This window comes from Melitaea cinxia, chromosome 9, assembly GCF_905220565.1.
Source record: "Melitaea cinxia chromosome 9, ilMelCinx1.1, whole genome shotgun sequence".
NCBI lineage: Eukaryota > Metazoa > Arthropoda > Insecta > Lepidoptera > Nymphalidae > Melitaea > Melitaea cinxia.
This window is the reverse complement of record NC_059402.1, coordinates 16,002,215-16,030,179: the sequence shown is the minus strand read 5'-3', so window position 1 is coordinate 16,030,179 and position 27,965 is coordinate 16,002,215. Positions and strand designations below refer to the sequence as shown.

General features: G+C 38.4%; 1 protein-coding gene and 1 long non-coding RNA gene across 2 annotated transcripts in view; one reads left to right on the top strand and one right to left on the bottom strand.

Annotated features, from left to right (window-relative positions):
* Window positions 1-10,564: 10,564 nt before the first annotated feature.
* The window catches only part of LOC123656231 (unconventional myosin ID), a 61,941-nt gene continuing 44,540 nt past the window's right edge, over window positions 10,565-27,965 (bottom strand). Inside the window, exons 5-17 of the mRNA XM_045591933.1 lie at window positions 25,744-25,941; window positions 22,440-22,679; window positions 21,691-21,841; window positions 20,708-20,865; window positions 20,100-20,221; window positions 19,608-19,758; window positions 17,051-17,197; window positions 16,344-16,570; window positions 15,407-15,556; window positions 14,674-14,966; window positions 14,090-14,283; window positions 13,126-13,280; window positions 10,565-12,050 (exon numbers count right to left, since the gene is read on the bottom strand). Of these exons, the coding sequence (XP_045447889.1) occupies window positions 11,867-12,050; window positions 13,126-13,280; window positions 14,090-14,283; window positions 14,674-14,966; window positions 15,407-15,556; window positions 16,344-16,570; window positions 17,051-17,197; window positions 19,608-19,758; window positions 20,100-20,221; window positions 20,708-20,865; window positions 21,691-21,841; window positions 22,440-22,679; window positions 25,744-25,941 (2,370 nt within the window). The 3' untranslated portion in view covers window positions 10,565-11,866. The remainder of the gene's footprint in view (window positions 12,051-13,125; window positions 13,281-14,089; window positions 14,284-14,673; window positions 14,967-15,406; window positions 15,557-16,343; window positions 16,571-17,050; window positions 17,198-19,607; window positions 19,759-20,099; window positions 20,222-20,707; window positions 20,866-21,690; window positions 21,842-22,439; window positions 22,680-25,743; window positions 25,942-27,965) is intronic.
* LOC123656232 lies at window positions 17,770-18,983 on the top strand. Its single transcript, XR_006743502.1, has 2 exons — window positions 17,770-17,842; window positions 18,296-18,983. It is a non-coding gene; the product is annotated as an uncharacterized LOC123656232 (long non-coding RNA).

The window sequence follows — 27,965 nt, the reverse complement described above, 5'->3', positions numbered from 1 at the left end:
TTATCATCATATATATTAATACGATAAGGTTTAAGATGTTCGTCTCCCTTTTTAGAAAAAGCTTCATAATTATTCCACATAAATTATATATCATTTTATATATAATTGCTTTTGTTTTTGTAAATAAATTAATTATTAAAGTTATATATGTATCTAAGTATATGACGAGTTTAATTTTGAAACAGTGTCAACATTATTGACGGTCGGTAATTTTTTTTACTTATTTAGTGCAAATTATTCGCACGGGTATTGCTAGTTAAAATATAAATAACAAAAGTATAAATCCTATCAGCAGCAGTATGATTCCGTCCATTCAAGTAATATTCATCACTACATAGTATAAAACAAAGTCGCTTCCCGCTGTCTGTATGAATAGATCTTTAAAACTACGCAACGGATTTTGATGCGGTTTTCTTTAGTATATAGAGTGATTCAAGGTGAAGGTTTATATGTATAATATATGTATAATACATGCATAATAGAGAACGAAAGTAGAGGAGAGTGTAAGAGGAACACTGATAGTTTTAGAGTTTTCTAATGTGATATCGTAAATTTACATATTTTTTGCGCTTACATTGAACATATTTATTTTATATTTACTATCAGCATTGCACCCGTGTGAATTCAAAATGGGTCGCTATCAACACAAAAAAATAAAAACATTCACCAAATATTCGAATCGTTTCGTGCGAATGCGAATAGTTGTTACATCCCTATTATATATATTATATTAGTTTGTGTTTCGACTTTCGATAGTTATTTTGCTCGATAAGTTACTCATTCAATGTTGATCTTTTGTAAAGCGGCAGCTATACTAATATAATAAAGCTGAAGAGTTTGTATGTTTGTTCAAACGCGCTCATTTCAGGAACTGCTGGTTCGGATTGAAAATTTGTTTTTTTGTTGAATAGTCCATTTTTTTTATGTCACTAGGTCGGCAAACAAGCGTACGGCTCGCCTGATGGTAAGCGATTACCGTAGCTTATAGACGCCTGCAACACCAGAAGCATCGCAAGCGCGTTGCCGACCCAATCCCCAATCCCCCCAGGAGCTCTGGTCACCTTACTCACCAAACGGAACACAATACTGCTTGAAAACAGTACTATTTTGCTGTGATCTTCTGTAAGGTCGAGGTACTACCCCAGTCGGGCTGCTCCATATTTTGAGCAGGAAATTCCTGCTGTGCCCTACCTCAGTTAGAATACCATTTGTCGAGGAAGGCTATAGCTTACGTTTGTATAATATATTTATTTAGATAAAGATTTTTATTAATAGCTAACGATCCGCCCCCGCACGGGTGCAATGCGGATAGGAACTAAATATAAATTAAATATATGCTCAAAAAATGTCGTTATTTTCGACATCACATTAGATCCTTTAAAACAATTGTTCCTCTACTATATTATCGATGTATTATACATATAAAACTTCCTCTGGAATCACTATATTTACTAAAGAAAACCGCATCAAAATCCGTTGCGTAGTTTTGAAGATCTAAGCATAGGTACAGACAGTGGGAAGCGACTTTGTTTTATACTATGTAATGGTATAAATAAAATACATAATATGTTTATTTCCGTAACAACAGAATACCGTTAAATTGACTTATTCAAAAATTATATCCAATACGAGAAAAAACATTTAAGTAATTAGAAAACTAATGAATTAAAGTGGTATATTTAGGCATTGATGTGTGTAAAACATTTTAACAAATTACCATCAACTAATGGCTAAGTTGATTAAATCTTTATTTGTATATTTTTAATCTATATAACCTCTCTCTATATTTATCCAAAATATTATTTTACTAATAAAGAAATTTAAACTGAATTGAAATTGAATTCATTAAAAAAATAATTTAAATAAAAAAACCGACTTCAAAACTAAAAAACCAAAAATAACTTAGTAAAGATTTAATTTTAAACACGTGTTTTTATGCAAACATAGGTATTTATTTGTATGTGCTACCTACTGGTAGGTTTGAAGTCGATTTTTCTGTATTTGAAGTCGGTTTATTTTAAACGTTGTTTTTTTTTACTTTTTAGTGTCTATAATAAGTTGTTTTGTAAACTACAGTAGGACTTTTTTAGATTAGATCAGGCAGACTTGTAGGTTTCATTTTTTTCCCCTAAACAATGCCGTACACCAAAGTATTGTGAAATGACATCGTCCAAATTAACTAAAATGCTCGTAAAATGAAAACCACTTAGCCAAACTGATTAAATTTTAATGGCAACAATTTCGCATTGAAAATAAAAGAATCAGGTAATTCGGATTAGAAATTTCGGCGTAATCAGTGTACATACATAAAAAAAAATACCGACCGAATCGATAACCTCCTCCTGTTTGAAGTCGGGTAAAATTGTTATACCGAATATGAAATAAAATTAATTTCATTTGCTTTTTCATTACTGTCGAGTAATCCCCCTTTTGTGCTAAATTTATGAAAAGATGAAATTTAATAAATTTTTGCTTACAATTTCTTTAATGTCTCTAATACTAAATGTGCGATATATCTTTCTAGATGTGGGAGTTGATTGTCGGCCCCGTATTTTTAGCTTTGAAGGTGAAACAAGGCGAAACGTACGCATGAACATAGTCAACGATATCTTTAGTAACGTAAATATTTTAAAAATGATGAAAAAATTGATATAGATATCAGCAATCATACCTCTCTATGACCGCTGGTGTAATGGTGTGTGCGCCGTATCGCCGGCGCTTAAACACCGACGGTCGTGGGCTCGATTCCCGCTCGGAGTGTTTGTGTTTATACAAATATTTAGGTCCGGTCTGGTTGTATGTCCTCGTTGGTCTCCCCGACATGCCTTGGTGAGCATGTAAAGCAGTCGATCCCGGTTGTTAACATATACAGCCGATAGCGATCGTTACTCATAGAATATATCCGCCATTGCTATTGCCGCCAAAATGGGAATACGAATGGTGGTCCTGAAAACCAGTGTCAGGGCTTTTAGTCCTGAGAATAGCTGAGGTCCCACCTTTTTGTGAGACACACTGTTGCCGCGCTACTGTCTTTTTTATCGCCTATTTTTTATTTTATTTATTTTTTAACCGACTTCCAAAAAAGGAGGAGGTTCTCAATTCGACTGTATTTTTTTTTTTTTTTTTTTTTTTTTTTTTATGTATGTTACATCAGAACTTTTGACCGGGTAGACCGATTTCGACAAATTTTGTTTTAATCGAAAGGTGGTGTGTGCCAATTGGTCCCATTTAAATTTATTTGAGATCTAACAACTACTTTTCGAGTTATATCTAATAATGTGTTTTCACTTGACGCTTTTTTCGCCGACCTACGTTGTATTATACCGCATAACTTTCTACTGGATGTACCGATTTTGATAATTCTTTTTTTGTTGGAAAGGGGATATCCCTAGTTTGGTACCGTGATAAGGAAACTAGGATCTGATGATGGGATCCCAGAGGAATCGAGGGAAACTCTCAAAAATCCGTAATAACTTTTTACTGGGTGTACCGATTTTGATAATTTTTAATTTAATCGAAAGCTGATGTTTATCATGTGGTCACATATAAATTTTATCGAGATCTGATAACTAGTTTTTGAGTAATCTTTGATAACGCGTGGTTGCTTGACTATTTCGTCGAGTTTCGATTCGTCGATCTACGTTATATTACTTGTCGATGTAATTGAAGTCGGTTTTTTTTTCGTTTGCGAGCAAACACAATTATTTTATAATAAATATATATATCTACACAATACACAGACGGTCGTCCGCTCCTAAAGTAAGCAACCCAATGCCTGTGTTATAGGTAACAGCCGACTGGTATATAGCTGCATATTTTTAACCGACTTCCAAAAAAGGAGGAGGTTCTCAATTCGACTGTTTTTTTTTAATGTATGTTACATCAGAACTCTTGACCGGGTAGACCGATTTCGACAAATTTTGTCTTGATCGAAAGGTGGTGTGTGCCAATTGGTCCCATTTAAATTTATTTGAGATCTAACAACTACTTTTCGAGTTATATCTAATAATGCGTTTTTACTTGACGCTTTTTTCGTCGACCTACGTTGTATTATACCGCATAACTTTCTACTGCATGTACCGATTTTGATAATTCTTTTTTTGTTAGAAAGGGGATATCCCTAGTTTGGTACTGTGATAAGGAAACCAGGATCTGATGATAGGATCCCAGAGAAATCGAGGGAAACTCTCGAAAATCCGTAATAACTTTTTACTGGGTGTACCGATTTTGATAATTTTTAATTTAATCGAAAGCTGATGTTTATCATGTGGTCACATATAAATTTTATCGAGATCTGATAACTACTTTTTGAGTAATCTTTGATACTGCGTCGTTACTTGACTATTTTTTCGTCGATCTACGTTGTATTGTACGTCGAGGTAATTGAAGTCGGTTTTTTTTTCGTTTGCGAGCAAACACAATTATTGTTTTTTTATTACTCACATATTGTATTAGACCTAAGACTTATTGTAATGCCTGCCTCTGATGTTATATGTATATGCATATATTGTGTATGTTAGGAACAGTGTGTTTTGCAAATAAAGTTATTATTATTATTATTGAGCAGCGTGGTGGATTCAGCTCTGATTCTTCTCCTACATGGGGAAAGAGGCCTATGCCCAGTAGTGGAATATTAAAGGCTGAAGCGATACCTATATCTATTAATAGGATAGGAGGGTAAGTAAGCAGGGACTTCTAAATCTTTTAATTGTAGTGGCCTCGTTATTCTTAAATCCATAGTTCGTTTTTTTTTTAGTAAATACGGAGATCTATTCAAATCTACAGTTTGAATCTGTGGTAGCTTCACTTTTAACTATAATGATTTCAATAAAATTATCCAAATGTGCTTTTAAAGCGAAGTAGGCTAAAGTCAGCAAGAAACGCATTTAGATAATAAGTATAATTACTCATCTGAGCATACGGTAAGGTTTCATTTGGTGACACATAACCAATGCGTAGGATGAACGAAAATGTTTGGGTACATCGAGTAATGTAATTTATTACTAATCATCTAATACCGTCTAGTAAATTAATAAAGTCAGCATTACCTTGACAATCGTATAGTTGTATACTTTGTGGAAGACGTAGGTATGTATGTAGTTTAATTTTTGTTTGTGAGAATACATTTTCTATTTGTTAAATAGCTTCTCTTTTTGTTAGAAATAAGACATCCCACGGGTGGTACCATGATAAGGAAACCCGGATCTAATGATGGCATCCCAGAAAAATAGAGGGAAACCCTCGAAAATCGTAGTGACGACTAGTGCGTTTGTTAATATTTTTCGTCTACGTTGTACTTCTCGATGTAATTGAAGTCGGTTTTTTTCCGTTTGCTAGTAAACAAAATTATTAAGGACATCAAATCGGATTGTTATTTTTTATTAGTAGGTCTTATTTACCAGTTGTTTTATATTTTCTTTGCTAAGAACGCTTCGGTTCATTTCATTGATTAGTTTTACGACTTCTTTTTCTTTATTATTTAGCGTAGATTATTTTCGTGTACTTATTCTCTAGGCCATGGGAATTTTTCAGTAATAATTGTACTAGTTCAATTATTAATTAATGTTTCTGAATTAACTCGTTTATTTGCTTATTAATCTTATGATATATTAAGTATACGCGTATACAATCGCTGATACAAGATGTCAAAGTTGTTCGATATCTGAACTTTGTAAATTCGTTATCAACTGCATCAAACTTGCAAGCGAACCTTACCACGATCATTGTTATTGCTTTTGAATTACTTACATTATTTAACCGAGTTAGTCGTGGGGCATCGGCAGAATAGAATAGCCCCCCTCAAGTACCAGGTTTCGTAAGAGGCGACTAAGGTACTCGGATCCCCGTAAGACACGAGTCAGGTCCGGCATCCGAACCAGTTCCACACGTAGCGACCTGTCGTTCCTGTGGGTCCCGTGACAAGGTTGAGAGGGTGGTGTACGCAGGAGGAAAACCTGCACTTCCTAAATTTAAACCCAGGCAAAGCATTTAACATCTGTGGAGGACACTCCGCCATTGCAATCTCGAAAACGGTGAAACTAACACGGATCATCCATCTAATTTATGTGCCGCAACATACACCTGCCCTGGTTGTGGTCAGTCTTGCCGCTCAAGAATTGGGTGCATAGTCACCAACGGAAATGCGCAAAGGAAACACACATTCCTTAAAACATCTACAATAGATGAAAGGCCACAGATATAGATAGAGATTAGCCGAGTTAGGGCACAGCAGGAATTTCCTGCTCAAAATATGGAGCAGTCCGACTGGGGTAGTACATCGACCTTACAGAAGATCACAACTAAATAATACTACTTTCAAGCAGTGTTCCTGTTGGTGAGTAAGGTGTCCAGAGCTCCTGGGGGGAATCGGGGAAGGGGTCGGCAACACGCTTGCGATGCTTCTGGTGTTGCAGACGTCTATAAACTACGGTAATCGCTAACCATCGGGTGAGCCATACGCTTCTTAGCCGACCTAGTTATATAAAAAAATAGTATATTAAATGTACAGCGTTTGTACCTATTTGTTGCAAAGACATGCAATCGTATTTACTAACAGTACAGAAAGTCTTTACATACTCCCACCGGTACGCAAAAATGTGCATTGCATACAAAAAGAGTGGTATAATTCGCCACTACAAATTAACAGTTATTTTCCTTATACTAAAGGTGGAAAAAATTAAAAAGAAAAAATACATATAAGTTAAATATTGCGTTTATTACAAACACCACATGGCACCATATGAAGGCACTTCTTACATATCACTCAACGTAACATAACGTAACAGTTATATACAAATTAAATTAAATACACCCTAACACGTCTTCGTCCCAAGTCCTGAGGCGTCGTTGTTCACGATCCACAGACTAAATATATCATAAACTTTGTACAAAATTTAAATTAATTTAAAAACGTTTCACAGTATCTTGCGACAATGTTAATTTAATTATTTTTATTAAAAGTCGGACATTATTGAATAAGAAAATTTAAATTATTTACAAAAATTACATTAGTGTCAAAACTATGTAAAAATGTGAATGTGATGAATTTTTAATCTACATACATATATTGAATAGATTAATATTTAAAAAAAACACATCTCATACTTCGTAAATAACACGATTATATTATGATAACATTAAGAATAAATAATTAAATGCCGTTTATCAAAATAATTAATGTAATTAAAATTTTTAAACAATCAAATCAAAAATATTTTTTCACATAATTAAACTTGGCTTTAAAACAGTAATACACATCAAGTTCACTTCGAAGATTACGCAATGTCTTCGTACGTCCTGCCTGTTTCAAAATACGGAGCCGAGACGTGGACAAGTGACAAAGGGATTGCAACATAAAATTAAACGGATAACGGATGCAATAGAACGGAATGTATTTGGGGTCTCTTCCAAAGATTGTCGTCTAGGCTGGATGAGCTGCGATAGGCTGAAGTGACTGAATGGACTGTGTAAATTACAAAAAAAAATTACTAGAAGAATTTCAATTTTGACTTTATTTCGAACCTAAAATAAATTATTAAATTTCGTTAACTAGAAACATGACGTATAAAAAAGTATTTAATTTCTAGAACGTTTATTACTTTACAAAACTTGTGTGAAATATTCTTTTAAAATTGACTTTATGTAAATATATTTTTAAAAAATTCAATAGTGTGAAAAGACTCGTGCCATTATAATTTGAATGGTTGCCTTAACTCTAATATATACACAGATTTCAACGGATACTAAAAACCAAATAATAGTAATTTTTTTCATCACTGTACTTAACTTAAAAGTTACGTCAAATTATTATCAATAATTCATTCAAATGTATATTTATAAAATTATCGTAAATGTCGATGGCCAGCCTAGTTTAAATGATAGTTTATAAAAAATATTTTTAAAAAAATTACTTTAATAATTCCATCAATATTTTTTCTTAGGGTCCGTTTACTAGATATTCAGTTGTAGAAATTGTTTTACTGTTTTCATATTGCGATGTTTAATTCTAAAAAGCCGTTATGATATTTCAATTGACAGTTATATTTGATTGAAACTGATGACATCAATACCCTTATACAAATATGTAGAGAATGTTTTATAATCTACATTTTTTTTTAGATTTTGATTTTATATTTTTAACTCTTGCCTCATTAGACTTACAAAATATACTATAATTTTTTTACGGATGAATACACATAACTAAACTACTCACGGTTTTATTGTCTTGTTCGTTTTGTTTTTCCTTTACTTATTTTTATTATTAATTTAATTTTGAACGCATGGATAGTCATAATTCGCCTTTATTATTATATTTCATTTTTGTTTTTTTTTTTTATAACTTTTTCTGTAATGTGTACTATCCCCAATAAATAAAAAAATAAGTATGTATATATATACACTAGCTGACCCCGGAAAAGTTGTTTTGCCATATATGTTAATAACCCCCTTCAACCCTCCCCCCTATAACTTAGGGGTATGAAAAATAGACGTTGGTCGATTCTCAGACCTACCCGATAGGCACACAAAATTTTATAAAAATCGGTTCAACCATTTCGAAGGAGTATTGTAACTAACATTATGATACGAGAATTTTATGAATTTTAGAATTTAATGTTAACGTGTGCTCATAAGTTACTAACGACTGCAACAAATTGGATTTGGATTGTTTTTGCGTTCATTTAGGTCAGCTTGTATTCACATTAAAAGTGTGCTTTGAATTTTTTAACTTTGTTTCTCACTTTGTCCGGTCGAAATTGACATAATATGTATTTACAATAAATTGAAATTAAAAATGGTACGATAATACTATCTGTTCAGGATATTTAAAAACAAATACAGACAATATTTCTTTACATAGTAAGTTAATACTAATTTAAAACCTAAGTACTTATGTAACGAACATTTAATTAATAATTAATACAATTTATTGTGATATTATTTCTATTTGTTAATTGACAATTTGTTAAAAGATTTTTTTTTGTTTATTTCGGAAAATGGACGTTAATATTTAAGTACAATTATGTGTAAAATAAATTATAAAAACTATTTACGTAAATATATTTTTGTACAACCTCGTCACAAGAAAAGGATTAAAGCCTGGTCACTATAAAAAAAAAAACGATTATATTAAATTAAATTTAAAATTTAAGCCATCCATCTATATTTGAAATAAAACGTTTCGTAAGCGAAACGACCGCCAACCTCCTTCTCCTACATGGGGTAAGAGGCCTATGCCCAACAGTGGGATATTACAGGCTGAAGCAAAGCGAAACAGGAACCGGTTTTAGGTCGTCAAATTATATTGACAAATGTTACCTATTCTCATAGAAAGAGAAAGAAAAGTAAGTAGAATAAATTATGATTAAAAAACAAAACATGAAAAATGTTTAATTGAAAAAAAGGGGTTTGTGAAGTCATTGAAGATTTAAGGCCTGTCCTACTAGTTTTTGATAAAGCTATCTGACGTATAGCAATATCCAATAGATAATAATATACTTGTCACTTTTTCTGCTACATATGTCTATTCGCGATCCGAGAATCCAAAACCAATACAAACAGATCCAGTTTTATTTTCGCCTGATACAGCCTATCTGTAACATATGTACGAGATTAAATTGAATCGTTTACACTGTATAAAAAAATAATAAAGGCCGCTAACCTGTTATATATTATTATGAAACCAACTTATATAGAACAATTAATATAATAAATATCTTAAATATACTGTTTACATATTTTTTTCTTATATTTATTATAATGAATCAACTTTTTCGGATTTAATCGCAGTTTAATAAGTTTTTCTGACGTTTCGAATACTTTACAGCAACCGTGCTCACGGGAGGACTACGATAAAATCCGAAAAAAGTTGTATCATTATAATGTACTGTTTACAACCCAACTACAGTATCTCGTACCCATAGAGTTTGAACTAAGAATTTATAATAATTATTAACATATTCAATTGTAGAATGTATAGTATGAATATGCATATAGTTCTAATAACATGAACGCATTTTAGTAAAATAACTAAGTTCTGACTTTAAGCGCAGGAAAAATCCGTATATAAATTTAAATTCATGAATTTACCTTTAGTATTTTTTTATGGTCCTCTAATGTCACGTAGAATCCTTCAGTTATAATTCATTTTAAAATATTTTACGTAACTTCCGTTAAACAATAACAGATGGCGCTGCGAGTTTATTTTTCATCTACCGTCTGATAAATATATTTTTAGTATTTGTGATACTAAAGGTCTATTCAAAACAGGTACATAATATTATGCACAGAACATAATAAAATAATTTTAACATTCCAACTGTAATATCCCACTGCACCACCACTGCTGCGGGCCTCTTTCTCCACGTAGAAGAGTGTAATGGTAGTGCTTTCATTTGAATACATATTATAACTACTTAGGCCTCTGTTAATTATACGCCAGTATAGTTAGTTAAATTATTACCAAGATTTAAAGATTTAAACCCAGTTCCTATATTAAAAAAAAGATTATAGCCCGCTTCGTACCTGATATAGTGGTTCCGTAGACCCATATCGAAAAAACGATTAGTTTTGCTTACGAACCGTCAAATTTAGGACATGTCTTGTTTGATTTGTAAATGGTCGTTAGCAAAACTACTATTTTTTCAATAACCGGGCATATCTATGTTATTATGTATATGAGTAATGAAAAACGAATCGATTTGAAATATAGGCACCTGGCGTTGATGGATAGATAAAATTTATTAAAATTATTTTACAAACTTAAAACTAAATAAATATTTTCTTCTGGATGTACCACATTGTAAAAACCTTTACATATAATTACGTCTTATGTAAATTCGGATGATTTCATCAGGGATATTGCAAATACGAATATCTACACCAAATTGGTCTTGGGTCATATTCTAAAGTTACTTAAAGCCATTAAAAGTATGATCTTGTGTTAGTCTCTATGGCTATCCTACTCTGGGTATAAGTAATGATGATACTTGTATATCCAGGGAGGATACGTCCTAGTTGTGGCACAACGAATAGATCTGTATCCTGGTAGACCTAGGTGTACCAGGTAGAACTCCTCATACACAAGATTTTCAAGCTTTTAACCTCTCAAAGGCTATCAGTTACAAATAACCTTTATTTGTGAACAGGCGTATTTGTGCTATCCCGGATGATTTGTTTCTTTTTTATCTAACTTTGTACGAAAATTAAGATCACGAATTTTTTGTGGTGATTCTACTGTGACTCAGATATAATAGCTCGCATCCATTATACGGCAATGTCGGAACACATTAGCCCTTGATTGATGAGTGTTGTAAAATCCTTCAAATTCGTTCTATACATAACGAAACAACATTTAATACGTGCCTGCTACAATTGAACTATATATTTCACACCTAACACTACCACCCAGAGCACTGGCATGATGATCTCCATAGCTTTTGGTGGTGAATGATTAAACCATGCTTTTTACTTCAGAAAGTAACCATGTAATCGCGCGACGGTATAAGACGCTTAATCAATAAAGTAGTATCTGACTTTAAGTAAAATACACGCTTTTGTTCAAGTCTTCACGCTTCAGTCATTGCTCTACGCGGTGACATTTTATATTTAATTTTTGAAGCAACTAACGAGTCAAGTATCACGATAAATTAGCTAGTAAACTGAACTAAATGCCTTATCTACTTGACTTAGTTAACTTTTAAAACTTTTACGGTCACTAGGAACACTTTTGATATCCGGGTGACAGTTACCGAGTTTAAAAATAACAATTGCAGTAATTCCGAGAGGATCAAAAGTGTTCGATTTCCACTTACTCCAGTGGACTAATTATTTCTATTAGTCGAGCGTACGAAAGGTCAGCGGCGCCGACTCAGGCCCTGGCGGAGGCGGGGTGGTAGGTGATGACGTTGTGCGCGTGCGTGAAGGGCGGCAGCGGGGCGGGCGGCGCGGGGGCGGGCGCGGCGGGCAGCTGCAGCGCGCGCGTGCGCCCGCCCAGCGTGCAGCGCGTCGTGGCGCCGCTCTCCACCTCCAGCGGCAGCTCGGCGCCCGCCAGCCTGCGCAGTACAGCGACAGTGAGCACGCAGCTGCACACCACACCGGCTCGCACAACGACTCACGGGCGGTAGCGGTGCGCCAGCACGCCCAGCATCTCGCCCAGCAGGTCGGGCTCCCCGGGCCCGGCACCACACTAGCTCGCACAACGACTCACAGGCGGTAGCGGTGCGCCAGCACGCCCAGCATCTCGCCCAGCAGGTCGGGCTCCCCGGGCCCGGCACCACACTAGCTCGCACAACGACTCACAGGCGGTAGCGGTGCGCCAGCACGCCCAGCATCTCGCCCAGCAGGTCGGGCTCCCCGGGCCCGGCACCACACTAGCTCGCACAACGACTCACAGGCGGTAGCGGTGCGCCAGCACGCCCAGCATCTCGCCCAGCAGGTCGGGCTCCCCGGGCCCGGCACCACACTAGCTCGCACAACGACTCACAGGCGGTAGCGGTGCGCCAGCACGCCCAGCATCTCGCCCAGCAGGTCGGGCTCCCCGGGCCCGGCACCACACTAGCTCGCACAACGACTCACAGGCGGTAGCGGTGCGCCAGCACGCCCAGCATCTCGCCCAGCAGGTCGGGCTCCCCGGGCCCGGCACCACACTAGCTCGCACAACGACTCACAGGCGGTAGCGGTGCGCCAGCACGCCCAGCATCTCGCCCAGCAGGTCGGGCTCCCCGGGCCCGGCACCACACTAGCTCGCACAACGACTCACAGGCGGTAGCGGTGCGCCAGCACGCCCAGCATCTCGCCCAGCAGGTCGGGCTCCCCGGGCCCGGCACCACACTAGCTCGCACAACGACTCACAGGCGGTAGCGGTGCGCCAGCACGCCCAGCATCTCGCCCAGCAGGTCGGGCTCCCCGGGCCCGGCACCACACTAGCTCGCACAACGACTCACAGGCGGTAGCGGTGCGCCAGCACGCCCAGCATCTCGCCCAGCAGGTCGGGCTCCCCGGGCCCGGCACCACACTAGCTCGCACAACGACTCACAGGCGGTAGCGGTGCGCCAGCACGCCCAGCATCTCGCCCAGCAGGTCGGGCTCCCCGGGCCCGGCACCACACTAGCTCGCACAACGACTCACAGGCGGTAGCGGTGCGCCAGCACGCCCAGCATCTCGCCCAGCAGGTCGGGCTCCCCGCGCGGCGGCACCAGCCCCAGCACCAGGTCGTTGCGCGCGCTCGGCACGCTCACCACCACCAGCTGCGCGCTGCTGCTCATCACTCGTACGGCGCCCACCTGAGTGACACCACCACTTCTTATTGGTACTTCACACGCTTGTTGTGCAAAAATACGATAAACCGAAAGCATAACAGCAAAGCATACATTTATAGTAGAGGAGCCCAAGAGACTAAATAGGAAATTTACTTGAGTGTTTTAAAAAAACTTTTTAGATTATGAAGATGGTTTTTACCAGTGGGGAAAACGAGCACAGGTTTTGAAAAAAATATGAAAAAAAAATCACAAAAACATACTTGGTCGCGTCAAATATTTATAGTGTATGCACCCCTAGTGTCTGGTAAATAGATAATATTAATCTGCTAGTTTGCATGGTGCAAGTGTACAGGATAAAAAATAAAAAAAAAATAGTCAAGAGTTCTTTTGCTCAATATGTTTCAAGAAGGCATTTTAAGTGAACCATCAAGTAGCTCTTATTCCAAAGACTAACCTGGAAGAGTAGAAGAGCGAACGGAAAATACGCATCACGTATACGCATGCATACGGCATACGGTATCACGCTCAAATTGCCTTATTTTCAAAATGTACACTTTTCTTTATGTAATTAACTCACGTGACCTTAATTAGACGCGCTTGAATAAATCCCAAAAAGCCGCACTTGCACTCACCTACTATTAGATCTACTGTATGATCGGGCGAGTCAAAAGGAAGGTAGAGATATAAGTTAGTGAAGATAGAAAGAGAAAGAGTTACGTTTTTACGAAGTTTTACTTCAGTCATGTGGTCTAAAGCACACTCGTTTGGATATAAGAACCGGGTAATAACAGAATTATATATTGTGTAACAAAAACAAAAACTTAAAAACGCACCTCAGTAATGGGGGTAGGTTTCTTCAGAGGTTTAAAGTTGTTAGCATCCAGCTTGTATATCGAGGTTTCCGTAATGAGAAGGCATCGCTCCGCCAGCTTGTTGAACCGGTTGAACTTGTGGATATTGCACGAGAACAGCGGCTTGCCGATGTTCTGTGAGCGTTGTAGATTGGCTATTGCTGATTGGTACGTAGCTGGAAGACAAAAACATTATACTCATATATTTAATTTGAAAAAAAGCTGGGTTATGGACTAGTGGATAGTTGTGCAGACGCCGACCTGAGAGGGCTACGATTTGAAACCGTTTACATTTCAAGGATCTACTAGTGTAGCCGAAAATTTTGTTGAATATCTTTAAATTTCGAAAGAATTTTGGTTATATTATATTTATATTTATATGCACCAGAAAAAAAATTTATATAGATTTTTTTGGGTTTTTCGCCCAAGAAGAGTTCGGTACTGTAGAACATGGGAGACACCTTTTTCATATCCTATTAAAGATGAGCTAAAAATGTCGAAAAATATATTAACATTGAGATGAACTTTAAATCTTTAATATTTGTCGCTACGTCAGTTACACTCACCAGATTTTGGATTATAAGAGTTGATAGCCAAATAGTCGCCCCTCCACTCCCGGGTGGCGCCCCACTGCGAGCGACGCGAACGCAGCGCACTCGCCGCACATATCTTGAGCTTGAGTTGTGGCCACTGTTCACGCGGTACCCCCTTGAGTGTAAGGTAGGCCCTCCAGCGGCGGTAGGCCCCTTGCAGCATGGGCGCCGCAATGCCCCCTCCTGGAGGCCAGCGTTTGATCACTCCCCGGTTGCGTTGGAGCTCTGTTTGTAAAGATGCTATGTAGCGTCGGAAGCAGTAACGTCTGTTTATAAAGAGAAAAATAAATATTAGAAGAAATAGCTAGAATTTAAATAAATATATTTAAATAAACATTTCGTTAAATAGTACGGTCTTTCGAGTTGAGAGTATAGTGGCCACGCCCCTTAACCAATTAAATCATAGAAATTTAGAAAGCCTTGTTTAAATTGACCAATTAAAGTAAACCATTCTAATATGTATTATATAAGGGGCGCTAACTCCATCGAATTAAGTACCCCTTATATTTATACCTTCATATTAATGAATTTTGAATTAATGAATTAAAAAAAAACACAGACCGTTTTTCCAAGTTCAACTGTACACAATATTGTAGGCAATCTAGTGATTTTTTGCTTTTTTTGATTTTTTTAATTATTCATATGAATAATTTGAACATATTGAGGTCTCCTAAACAGAAGACATAACCAAGTTCCAGACACTCACTTCCAGGCGTTGTAGATGACGATGGCGGCCTTCATCTTGCGGTACTTGATGCGCGCCAGCGTGCCGCGCCACAGCTTCTGCAGCAGCACCACGATGGACGGGATCAGCTCCGCGCGCGCCGCCTCCAGCGAGTGCACCGTGCGGGCGCTCCTGGGGGGCGGGGGGTTAGCACACCTCCGAACAGCGAGCCGAGGGGGGGTAGTGCACCGTCGGACACTTGGAGACCGATAGAGGGAGGCCGAGCGAGGATATCGCGCGGACACTCCTGGGAGAGGGAGATTTAGTACACCACCAAACATCGAGTGGGGGAAGATTACTACACAATCGGGCACGTAGAGGAGAGATAGAGGGAGACCGAGCGAGGTAATCGTGCAGCAGTCCTGGGGGTAGGGGGATAAAGTACCCCACCGAAGAGGGAGGAGGGTTAGTATACTATCGGTCATTTAGGATACATTACTTAGGGCTAATGCATGTGCAATATACATATAAAAACAGTCATTTCATTTTCATTTTATATGTACTTGGATAGAAAATAGAAATATATTTCTGTTACGTGACATTTTAAAATATATAAGCTAGTCGGAAGGAAATAGAAGACATTATTTATTTATTTTTTTATTAATTAATATCAAAACATTTAATAAGTTAAAACGGTGCTAAACGGTGTGTAAACGGTTATGTCAAATATACTTTTAAACACATGAGTACTCATTAAATTTACATTTGCAATACTGTCAAATATCTAAATAATTGTTCAATAGTAGTTAATATTGCATTATGTGCATGTTTTATAAAGAATTTAAATAAGAAGTTTAGCTTGGTCTCACAATACGCGTCAGCGGTCAGCGGTCAGTGTCAGCGGTCAGCGGTCAGCGGTCAGTGTCAGCGGTCAGTGTCAGCGGTCAGCGGTCAGCGGCCAGCGGCCAGCGGCCGGTACCTGATGAAGAGCTTGGTGTGTCCGAACTGCACGTCGGCCAGCTGCAGGTCGCGCAGCAGCACGGCCACGGCGTCGCGCGCGCCGGCGCCGCGGAAGTTGGGCCACGTGTACTGCGACAGCATCTTGTAGCGCTGCAGGAAGCGGTCGTAGCGCTGGCGCGACGCGAACCCGGCGCGCCGCACGCGCACGTTCTCCACCAGCCCCAGGTACGCCACCTGGTGCCGCACCTGCCACAGCCCGTCACAGCGCATAGGTCATCGGACTACTGCGAGGTGTTCGACTGACACCGATGACGGAGTAGTGGGGCAATAAGTATGTAGAGGTCACACTCGGACAAGTGTGGAATATTGTATATTCGACGACATCGTGGACAAAATAATTTATTTCTAGAAGTTATTTATTTATTTATTTATTTATACTTTATTGTACAAAACAACTACATTTTAAGCAATAAACACATTTAAAAAATATTTACTGACTGTGAAGTACAATGGGCGGACTTATGGCTATTTAGCCATTTCTTTCAGATAACCCAAATTACCAATTACCCGGTATTTATCAACGGATTTACGCGGGCAGCTCGGGATTGGAACGGTTGATGCTACACAACATAAGCATAATTTAAGAGGTGGACAGCAAATTTTAACACAGCTTTGATAAAGTTGAGGTGACAATTATGACTAGAAGATACTGGCGGAATTACTCACGAGCTGATCGTCCCACAATTGCGGTGACTGTACTGGATTAGGCTTGACACAACGCACGTAGAAGGGTTCCTTACTGGCGAGACCCGCCACTAGCGCCGACATCGAGTTACGGAACAGAGTCGCGGCAGAGGGCGGTCGTTTCGAAGTCTGTGGACATAGTTAGCTTTGATTTAGAAAACTATTGGGTGTATGTGTCTAAGATGCGAACACAAATAAAACTCGTTTCTATTTTAAATCGAACTATTCTAATCCTTATACTGCCGTCTTAATTAAGAAGGGCACAACTAACATTTTTTGCGAAATTAAGTTATATATATATTCGAAATCAGAAAAAAGAGGCCTATCTGCCTAATTTTTTGTGTATTTTTAGTAGCAAAATTAACAGAGATAGTATAAGCTTAAAGGACACAACTTCACTATTATTTAAGTTTTAGTACAGGAAAAGGGCGCATTGAGAGATACGACGTATAAGCCACCTTTAAATTTTAGTATATTTAATTGAAAAGGCGTAACTGGCGTACGTCAAACATAAAAAGGCTTATGTGGCACTTGTGCTCATCTTTTATACCAACACATTAACAATTAATGTAAAAGAAAGGTCACAACTGGCAGTTATGGCTTTATTATTAAACCTACATCTTAAAAATTGCAATTAAAAAAGTCACACTGGCGGTTATGTCTTTGCTACTAAATATCAATTAATATAAATAAAGTGAGTGGGGTGAGGTATTCAGGGAATTGCGCCAGTTATGCCTGTCGATACGAGTCCACGCTTGTCGATGCGTCGCTCTGGTAAGGTTATTTTTATTACTTGTTTCTATGCTTATTAATATTTTTTATTTATTTTTATCTAAACATTTTTAACAACAAATAACCCTTCTAGACTACAATTAATGTTGTTAAAAAACCGTAGAAGGGTTAGTTGCTTGCTTTGTTTGCTTTGACTTTGATGACTAGCCCGTTGGCGCAATTTGTAGTGGCCCTACTTTCAGCGCCGTGGATTGCGGGTTCGATTCCCGCCTGAGTCTAGGTATAATATTTGTATTTATATATGTATTATTTCTATGTATATTTATAAGAAAAAATATATAGTTATAACAGTCGGCTGTTACCTGTAACACAAGCATTAAGTTTCTTACCATAGGAACAGACGACCGTGTGTGTTATGTTATAAGATATTTATTTTATTTATTTATTTAGAGAGTGTAATTGCTCAGCAATAATAATTATACTATTTTTTTTCAGCAATATGTCATCGAGAAGCGCAAAATTAGTAAATGCTGCTTTACGCAACGAAAACTTTGTAAAGGAGCAGATATCTGTCCCATCAACAAGTGCCTTTAAAAATTCCGTACAGGCATCAAGTGAGAAAATTTGGTCAGTTTTTGATTCTGATGATTCATTATTACACAAAGATTACGAATTACCTTTAACATGCCAACAAAACATCAGTAGCAATAACAGTGACTCGGGATCCGACTTTATACCGTGTTCACAGAAAATTAAACACAACAATTTTGGAATCACCTGAACAATCGGACGGAGAAACAGTTCAACTGACTAAGAAAGGGAGTATAAGGAAGCGGAAAACATACAACGTTAGCTTAAGAGATCGAAAGAGACTAAAGAATGAAGAAAAAATATTAACTAAATATTTTGTAAAGGCAGGTTGCCAGGAAAACATCTGCAAAAAAAAGTGCTCAATTTTGATGAATATTGTTTACCTTTGTTACTGGTTGTGTTAATTTTTTTCATTTCAGACAAATTATGTGCTGCAAGCCATTTTAAATTATACGAATTTAATTATAATTTGTAATTTTGACTAAATTCCTTAATCGATACAATTAATTTAAAATAAAAGTTTGATTTTCTAGTAACTGCCTTGTTTTAGAAAAGTAAATTTTTAGAAAAGTAATAAAGTTTTAATATTTTACTTTATATTTTTATGTATCTAATTTTACACTAAAAGAGCACAATTGAATAAAAGGGCCTTTTCATGGTAACATTTTAAATCTTTTACTGAATATTTTACATTAAAAAGGCGCATTTTGTTGTATGTGCCTTTTTAACGTAATATTTCTGGTTTTACCTTATTTTTTATGTTAAGTTGAAAGAAAAAAAGAAAATTATTTATTATATGCATTAAAAATAAAATAAATATATTGCTATAGTCTAATATGTACTATATAAATGCAAGTATTTACATTCGCACAATTTCGGAAAACATAGCTTTGTGATGATTTTTTTCAACAAAAAGAAAAAATATTTTAAAGTCCTTTTTCTCATTATTTACAAAATGTTAGTTGTGCCCTTTTTAATAAAGACGGCAGTATAAATTTGGGTAAGGGAGTGAGACACTAAAAATTAATAAATTTAATGATCACAAACAAGTTTGATTACATCTATATTTAAAACTCAACAGTGGAATAAGTGTAATAGCAGAGATTTCGAGAACGGAGCATATCCATACTGTAGGACTGACTAGCAGCTAACTAAACCGTTCTTGTCCAGTAAGCTCCGCCTGTTGTCCTGGCCGGCTGTGCCCCCCCCCGCCCACCTGCTGCAGGCGCGCGGCGCCCTCGGGCCACATGTCCCGCAGCGCCGCGTTGCGCGACGCGTGCAGCAGCCGCTTGAGGTCCTGCCAGAGTGAGTCCTTGTTCTTGTCCATGAAGCCCGTGATGCAGTACGTCACGTCGCCTGCGTAGTGCCTACGACACACACACACAGATATTGGACCCATACTTTTTAAATAATAACAAATTTTATTTCATTTTACATTGGGAAAGGCCACAGATGAAAATATTTTGCTCGAAATTTAGAGCAGGCCGGTTAGGGAAGTACCTCGACCTTACAGAAGATCACAGCTAAATAATACTACTCTCAAATAGTGTTGTGAGTACGGTAGCCAGAGCTTCAGATGAGGGTGAAGAGTTAGGGACGGCAACTCGGTTCCAATGCTCATATTGGTCATATTATTGCAGGCAAATGTACATCATTAGATTACTTTAAGCCCTAACTCTCATGTGAGACTTATAAAATTCATACTTACGTTATTCTGAAATCGACGCCATGTTTTAGTTTTTTATCTGTGGGCGATAGCTGACGAGATGTATAATGTTTGTGTCCGTTCAATCTCTTGTCCATTGCCTCTAATAGCTGTGTATCCGATATCTACAAACAAAATTACAAAAGATTAGTAGATTCTGCAGAGAAGAATCAGAAAGAAACTCCAAAATTACTCTTTTAAAATCAAATAATATATAAACTATGTTTTAGTACACAGTTAGTAATATCTTGCATGAAATACAGCGACACTAAGTTCATCTTATTACAATAACACATCTTTATCAAATATGTAATCTTGCGCTGAATAATACGCTTTGTATACTCGTTGAAACAATTGCGCAATTGTTTGAAAGATTTTATTATACATGCGAATACAATAACCCAGAAAGGAGGCGTTTACTTTGCGCACTCAAAAACTCGAAGTTCACACCAGCCTAGCGCAGTCCACTGCTGGACGTAGGACTCCCCAAGTTCGCGCTACAAATGGCGCGAACTCATGCGTTTTGCCCATAGTCACCAAGCTGGGCAGGCGGGTTAGTAACTTGGAGTTACAATTTTCTTGTATAACATGTAGAAATAAGCACATGATACCTTGGTAGGATTCAAGCAAGCCTCGTCCATAATAGCGATAATGCCCTGATGAGGCGCGTCGACTAGCTCACATATTATCCTGTTATTGAAGTACTGCACCGGCGTCCACTGGATGCCTTCGCGGGCGTACTCTTCTTGTTCTTGCTTCAATACCAATTCTGGAATGACAACGTACATTTGTATTTCACACTGAATTGACTTTGCTTGATTGTGTTAAGTTTTATGCTGGTGAATGTAGGCGACATTGCATTAAAAATTGTTATTACGCCGGTGGACCAAAATGAAAGATTTAAATTGTGTCACACATGCAAGAATAAGTAATGGAATATTATTCCTATAAAATATTCTTATTATAAGTGGGGCACGGGAATTATCTAGCTGAAAATTTGGAGTGGATGACCTTAATCTTACAGAAAATCACAGCTAATGATACTATTACCAAGTAATGTTATGTTCTAAGTGAGTAAGGGGAACAGAGCTCCCTGTGAGGGTTGGAGGTTGGGTCGGCAACGCGCTGACATTGCTCCTAATGTTGCAAGAGTCCATATAATACGATATCCGCGAACCATCAGTCGCACCGTTTATTCGCCACTTTTGTAGTAAAAAAACGCCGCGTTGGCGCAACAATCACAGCCATGGATTGTACCTGTTGCGCTGGCGGTTGCTGGTTCGATCCCCGCACATGAAAAACATTCGTATTGGCCATACAGGTGTTTGCCGTGGTCTGGGTGTTTGTGCAGTCCTCGTGGGTCACCCCACCGTGCCTCGGAGAGCACGTTAAGTCGTCGGTCTCGATTGTTATCATGTACACCTGATAGCGACCGTTACTCATAGTAGGGAGTATATCCGCCAACCCGCATTGGAGCAGCGTGGTGGATTAAGCTCTGATCCTTCTCCTACATGGGGAAAGAGGCCTATGCCCAGTAGTGGGATATTACAGGCTGAAGCGTAGTAAAAAGAAGATTTTTTTTTGTAAGACATACCAATGAATAACTGCTGCAGTTTCTCATTACAGTAATTGATGCAGAACTGTTCGAAGCTGTTCGTGTCGAATATCTCGAAGCCGTAGATGTCCAACACGCCGATCAGTGAGCTCTTGTACGAGTCCTCTGGGGCTTCGATTTTCTTGTTTATCTGTAAATGTGTTATGGAATCACAGCTACTAAAAGACAACTAAAAACTCGACAAAAATTGAAGCTTTTTGAGGCCTCGCGTTTAGTATTGTAGTGAATAGTTAGTATTTTTTGTTACTGCGTTACTTAATTTTTTATTGCACATTTGTTTTTATTCATTATGTACTAGCTGACCCCGCAAACGCTGTTTTGCCATATATGTTATTAACCCCCTTAATCCCCCCTTCCCTATAACTTAGGGGGATGAAAAATAGATGTTGTTCGATTCTCAGATCTACCCAATATGCATACAAAATTTCATGAGAATCGGTCAAGCCTTTTCGGAGGAGTTTGACTACAACACCGCGACACGAGAATTTTATATATTAGATTATTATTTTAAATTTTTTGTTTACGTTTTGTTTTTGAAAGCCTCAAGTAAATATTTTTATTAATATAAATAAAATACATAACTTTTGTCATTCCTAGGACAAGCTCCTAATGTAAAACAGAAACTTGTTCCATTTTTTTTATGGAATATAAGGACCTTTAAATGCTGAAGACTACTTCCCAAGCGTCTCCAACACCAAATCATTTTACCCAAACTACCTTAAGCTCACCTGCTGAACTATCCACGTGAAGAGCCTGTCATAAGCTGCTTTAGCCAGCGCCAATCGCGTGTAGTTCGCATCCGTCACTGAATGGTCTTTACTAACGAGGTCACCACCAGCTGATAGAATACGGCCCGCTAGAGCTGTTCGTATCGCTTCCTCTGATACACCAAATGCGTTCGCGCACTGCTTCATAGGTCCTCCTACATTTATCTGACCCTCACCTGATTCGTTAATGGTTAGTTCCCCCTGTAAATAAATGTACATAATATTTATATAGAAATTTATATATTTCTTATTTTCTTACAAAACGTTAGGTCGCTAAATTGATAATAATTCTAATAATTTCAGGTCTTATAAACGTTTTTAATAAATATAATAAAGATATTGAACTGAATCAGCCTGGGAATGTCCAATAGTCGGACAAAAGGCTCTACTAGGAGAAGGATTTGAGCACAGCCGGGCCGCTTCAATGCAAATTGGCGAATAATTTCTGTGTAACGAGAAAAGATTTGTAAAACGGAATTGAAAAAAAAGTGTTAAGTGTTAATGTTAATCGATGACAAGACGACAATCGATGACGATGATGACAAGACTTCTACTACTTACACCTTTTTTTGAAATAATAAATATTTCAAATTAGTACTATTTATTTTTTAACCGACTTCCAAAAAAGGAGGAGGTTCTCAATTCGACTGTATTTTTTTTTTTAATGTATGTTACATCAGAACTTTTGACCGGGTAGACCGATTTCGACAAATTTTGTTTTAATCGAAAGGTGGTGTATGCCAATTGGTCCCATTTAAATTTATTTGAGATCTAACAACTACTTTTCGAGTTATATCTAATAATGCGTTTTTACTTGACGCTTTTTTCGTCGACCTACGTTGTATTATACCGCATAACTTTCTACTGGATGTACCGATTTTGATAATTCTTTTTTTGTTGGAAAGGGGATATCCCTACGAGGGTACCATGATAAGGAAAACAGGATTTGATGATGGGATCCCAGAGAAATCGAGGGAAACTCTCGAAAATCCGCAATAACTTTTTTCTGGGTGTACCGATTTTAATAATTTATCGAAAGCTGATGTTTATCATGTGGTCACATATAAATTTTATCGAGATCTGATAACTACTTTTTGAGTAATCTTTGATAACGCGTAGTTGCTGGACCGTACCAGCTGGGATCGAACCTGCATCTCCGACTGACCGTGTCGTGACGGGTCGATTTTTGATTGAAGTTGTTTAGAATTCCCTTATGTGTGGGTACAACATAATTGTGTTTGCTCGCAAACGAAAAAAAAACCGACTTCAATTACATGGACAAGTAATACAACGTAGATCGTCGAAAAAATAGTCAAGCAACTACGCGTTATCAAAGATTACTCAAAAAGTAGTTATCAGATCTCGATAAAATATAATACCAACCACCACAACAATATAAACCACCTTTCGATTAAAAAAAAATTTGTCGAAATCGGTCTACCCGGTCAAAAGTTCTGATGTAACATACATTAAAAAAAAATACAGTCGAATTGAGAACCTCTTCCTTTTTTGGAAGTCGGTTAAAAAGAGCAAAGTATCAAGCACCCACGACAAGTACGACGCCACGTCGGCTCAACGGTCAAACCAGTGCGGTTTGTAGCTGTAGCGCCGGCTGTTGCGGGTTCGATCCCCGTACACGAAAAACATTTGTATTGGCCATACAGATGTTTTCCCACCGTGCCTTAGAGCGCATGTTAAGCCGTCGAACCCGGTTGTTATCATGTACACCTGATAGCGATCGTTACTCATAGTAGGGAATATCTCCGCTCACCCGTATTCCAGCAGGTTGGTGGATTAAGCTCTGATCTTTCTGCTATATGGGGAACGAAGCCTATGCCCAGTAGTGGGATATTACAGGCTGAAACAATTACCTTACACTACACGACACGAGACATTGAAAACGTCACTACTGTTTATTTATAAACATCTATCGCGTGACTTGTTAGGGATTCATCCAACTTAGATTCAGAACTAATCCGTGGTAGAGAAAACCTATTCATTCATTTTCATTGGTCATTGACAATTTAGATAAAGTTCTACTGATATTATAAATGAAAATAACTTGTTTGTTTTTGACAGATAAAAACCAAAGTCGATCAATAGATTTGAACGATTATTTCAATATTAGAAAGCCACATTTTTTATACGTTTTTTTTTATATAATTAGGTCGGCAACAACAAGTGTACGGCTCACCTGATGGTAAGCGATTACAACTCATAGACATCTATAGTAACAGAAGCATCGCAAGGGCATTGCCAACCATATACTTAATTGCCCCCAATAGCTCAGTCTTCGCTCATCAATCGCTTACTCACCAACAGGAACTCAACACTGCTTGAAAACAATATGTATATTATTATTATATTATAATATTCAGCTGTGATCTTCTGTAAGGTTGACGTGCTACAGACGGACTGCTCCATATTTTGAGTTAACATCTTTTATAACTTAATGTGGAAAACAAGCGTACGCTTCACCTGATGGTAACAATATCTTTACAAAAACAACACCAAATAGAGAAACAAGCTAGGGTATAACATGCTTTTTTTTGGCGGCGGTCTCCTTTTGCGAAGAGGTAATGACGCAGAACGAGGCCGCGGAGCGGGCCAGGGAGAATGACGTCTCCGCTGACCCACTCCGGCGCAGACGTACGGGGGCAAGGAGGAGACGGTTTGCCCACCTTCTTCTCCCCTCGGGGGGTCGCCGGCCGATAGTCTGGGGACTTCGTCCGGCCGGTCGACACGACCCCACATGTCTGAGGGGTGGACTTGTTGTGAGCGAGGCCACTATGCATATGTAACTGTGGCATATGTAATATCCCATGATAAGTTAAGCATGCCTAATAAATTATTATAATCGTCACGCTTTTATTTGCAGATAAAACAACAGATGTATATAGCTGTAAATAAATTATTGGTTCTTTTCTTGATAACGCCCTAATCTTAATAAATTTTACTACTATAATACATTAGAAATTTCGGAAACATGTTTGCTACATTATAATGGAAGAACAGCTGAACAAATCTGCCGATAAAATTCCAGGCAACAGGTTGTTAAAGCAATGAGAACCATTTATTTGCAATGAAGCGTTGTAATCAATAGATTTGTCAAAGATTACAAAGATTGGATCAAATTTTGAAAGAATTTAAAAATTTTGACTAGCATAAGTAATAAAAAACCAACCAGTAAGATTGGACCAAATATTGGAATGAAAGAAACCTTCCAAAATTTTGTTTAGCATAAGTAATTATAAAAATAACTCACCAACAAGATAACTCCGCACACAATACTCCAAATGTTATCGACGACAGATGGAGGGAAGCCCAAAGCGTTGAAGGCACTGTTTGTAAGGTTGTAGAGCTTCGAGTCCTGAGCGGTAGGACGTTCGTTGCCGAGGATCTTGTACGTTGAATTCGGGTTCAGACCGAACTTCTTTGCGTGGGTCGCATTTGCGCTTAGAAGCTAAAATTAAATATGTAATATCACTTTTATATTATGTTTTTGGAAAGTTGGCGTTATTAACTTAAACTTATTAATATATTTTTCTAGTTTTCTAAATGTAAGACATCCTTTTTGATTCATTTTTATCTCTTCAACACAATATTACTGCTTTGTCCACTACAATCTCATATTTAATCAATCACATCCAATAATTCTTAGAAGTAAAAACTTATTTCCTTTTATCTGACTTCATACAGGCAGAGAAAAATTTGTTTTTACATAAATATTATTATTATGTACTGTGTGGCTACGGTACTAAAGAATATAGCCACCCCGTCTCTTCCCCTGGGTGTCGTAAGAGGCCACTAAGGGATAACACAGTTCCGCTACCACCTTGGGACTTAAAAAGCCGACCGGTGGCGGGATAACCATCCCACTGCTGGCTTTGAAATACACAGGCCCAAGACGGCAGCAGCGTCTTCGGTGCGACAAAGCCAGCCCTGCGGTCACCAACCCGCCTGCCCAGCGTGGTGACTATGGGCAAAACACATGAGTTCACGTTATTTTTGGCGTAAACTTGTGGAGGCCTATGTTCAGCAGTGGACTGTATAGGCTGTAATGATTTTTTTTTATGTCACTAGGTCGGCAAACAAGCGTACGGCTCACCTGATGGTAAGCGATTACCGTAGCTTATAGACGCCTGCAACACCAGAAGCATCGCAAGCGCGTTACTGACCCAATCCCCAATCCCCCCAGGAGCTCTGGTCACCTTACTCACCAACAGGAACACAATACTGCTTGAAAACAGTATTATTTTGTTGTGATCTTCTGTAAGGTCGAGGTACTACCCCAGTCGGGCCGCTGCATATTTTGAGCAGGAAATTCCTGCTGTGCCCTACCTCAGTTAAATATATAATCAATCACATCCTATAATTCTTAGAAGTAAAAACTTATTTCCTTTTATCTCATTTCATACAGGCAGAAATAATAATATTTATCTAAAAACTATTTTTTTTATGTCATAAGTGAAGACAATCTAACATAGTATTCCACTAGATCTCACGCGGATACTGTTACCATTAGAGAGTTGAGGGTACCTAAATTTAATGTTGTTGCAAAAATTAGTACCTCTACCAAACGATAAAATCTTCATTACGGCGCGTTTGCGCAGCAATCATCATCATCATGGGCCTTTACGTCTATTCCAGACGATTTAAACGGTGTCTGAAGAGCATTTCTTCTGATGGCTGTGCAAGCCGATACGGGAGCGGCAGACTCTACCGCAGACCGAACAAGGAAATGATGTGCTAGTGTCACTGATGTCGCTGTTCTGGTGTTTTTTGTTTCTCCTGTCCGATAAGAGTCCAAACCAGGCTTCATCGTGATGTTTTTGACCATCCTTCACGCTCCTACGCCATTGGTCTCTGTTCTCGGCTAACTTTTCCCAGCTGTTGTGATTTATGTTAAAAGCGACCATATCGCGCATGGCGCAGTCTTTAAAACGGAGCAAAGGCCTCCCAACATCCCTCCTTGCGTTCGCAACTGCGCCAAGCATGATCTGCCGCGGAAGTCGAGAGGGGTTCATCCGGTGTACATGCCCCAACCAACGCAGCCGACGCTGTTTTAGCATGGCAGTTAGACTGGGCATCCGCGCTATTTGTAGAACCCTCTCGTTGGTCGCTCTGTCTTTCCAACTTATACCCAGGATGTTTCGTAGGCAGCGCATATAAAAAGTGTTAATCTGACGTTCTTGCTTCGCGTAGGACGTCCACGCCTCCGCTCCGTACAAGAGCGTGCTCAAAACACAGGCCTGAAATACTATCATCTTGGTCCTGTTGGTAAGATGTTTGTTGTTCCACACTCTTGTACTGAGCCGCCCGAACGTAGACGCCGCTTTTCCAATGCGAGTATTGATCTCTGCTTCTAGAGAGAGATTGCTCGAAACAGTCGATCCCAGGTAGCAGAACCTATCAACCACTTGTAAGGCAGCGCTATCCAGCATTATTGCAGGTATTTCTGCACTGCCTTGCGCTAGAACCACAGTT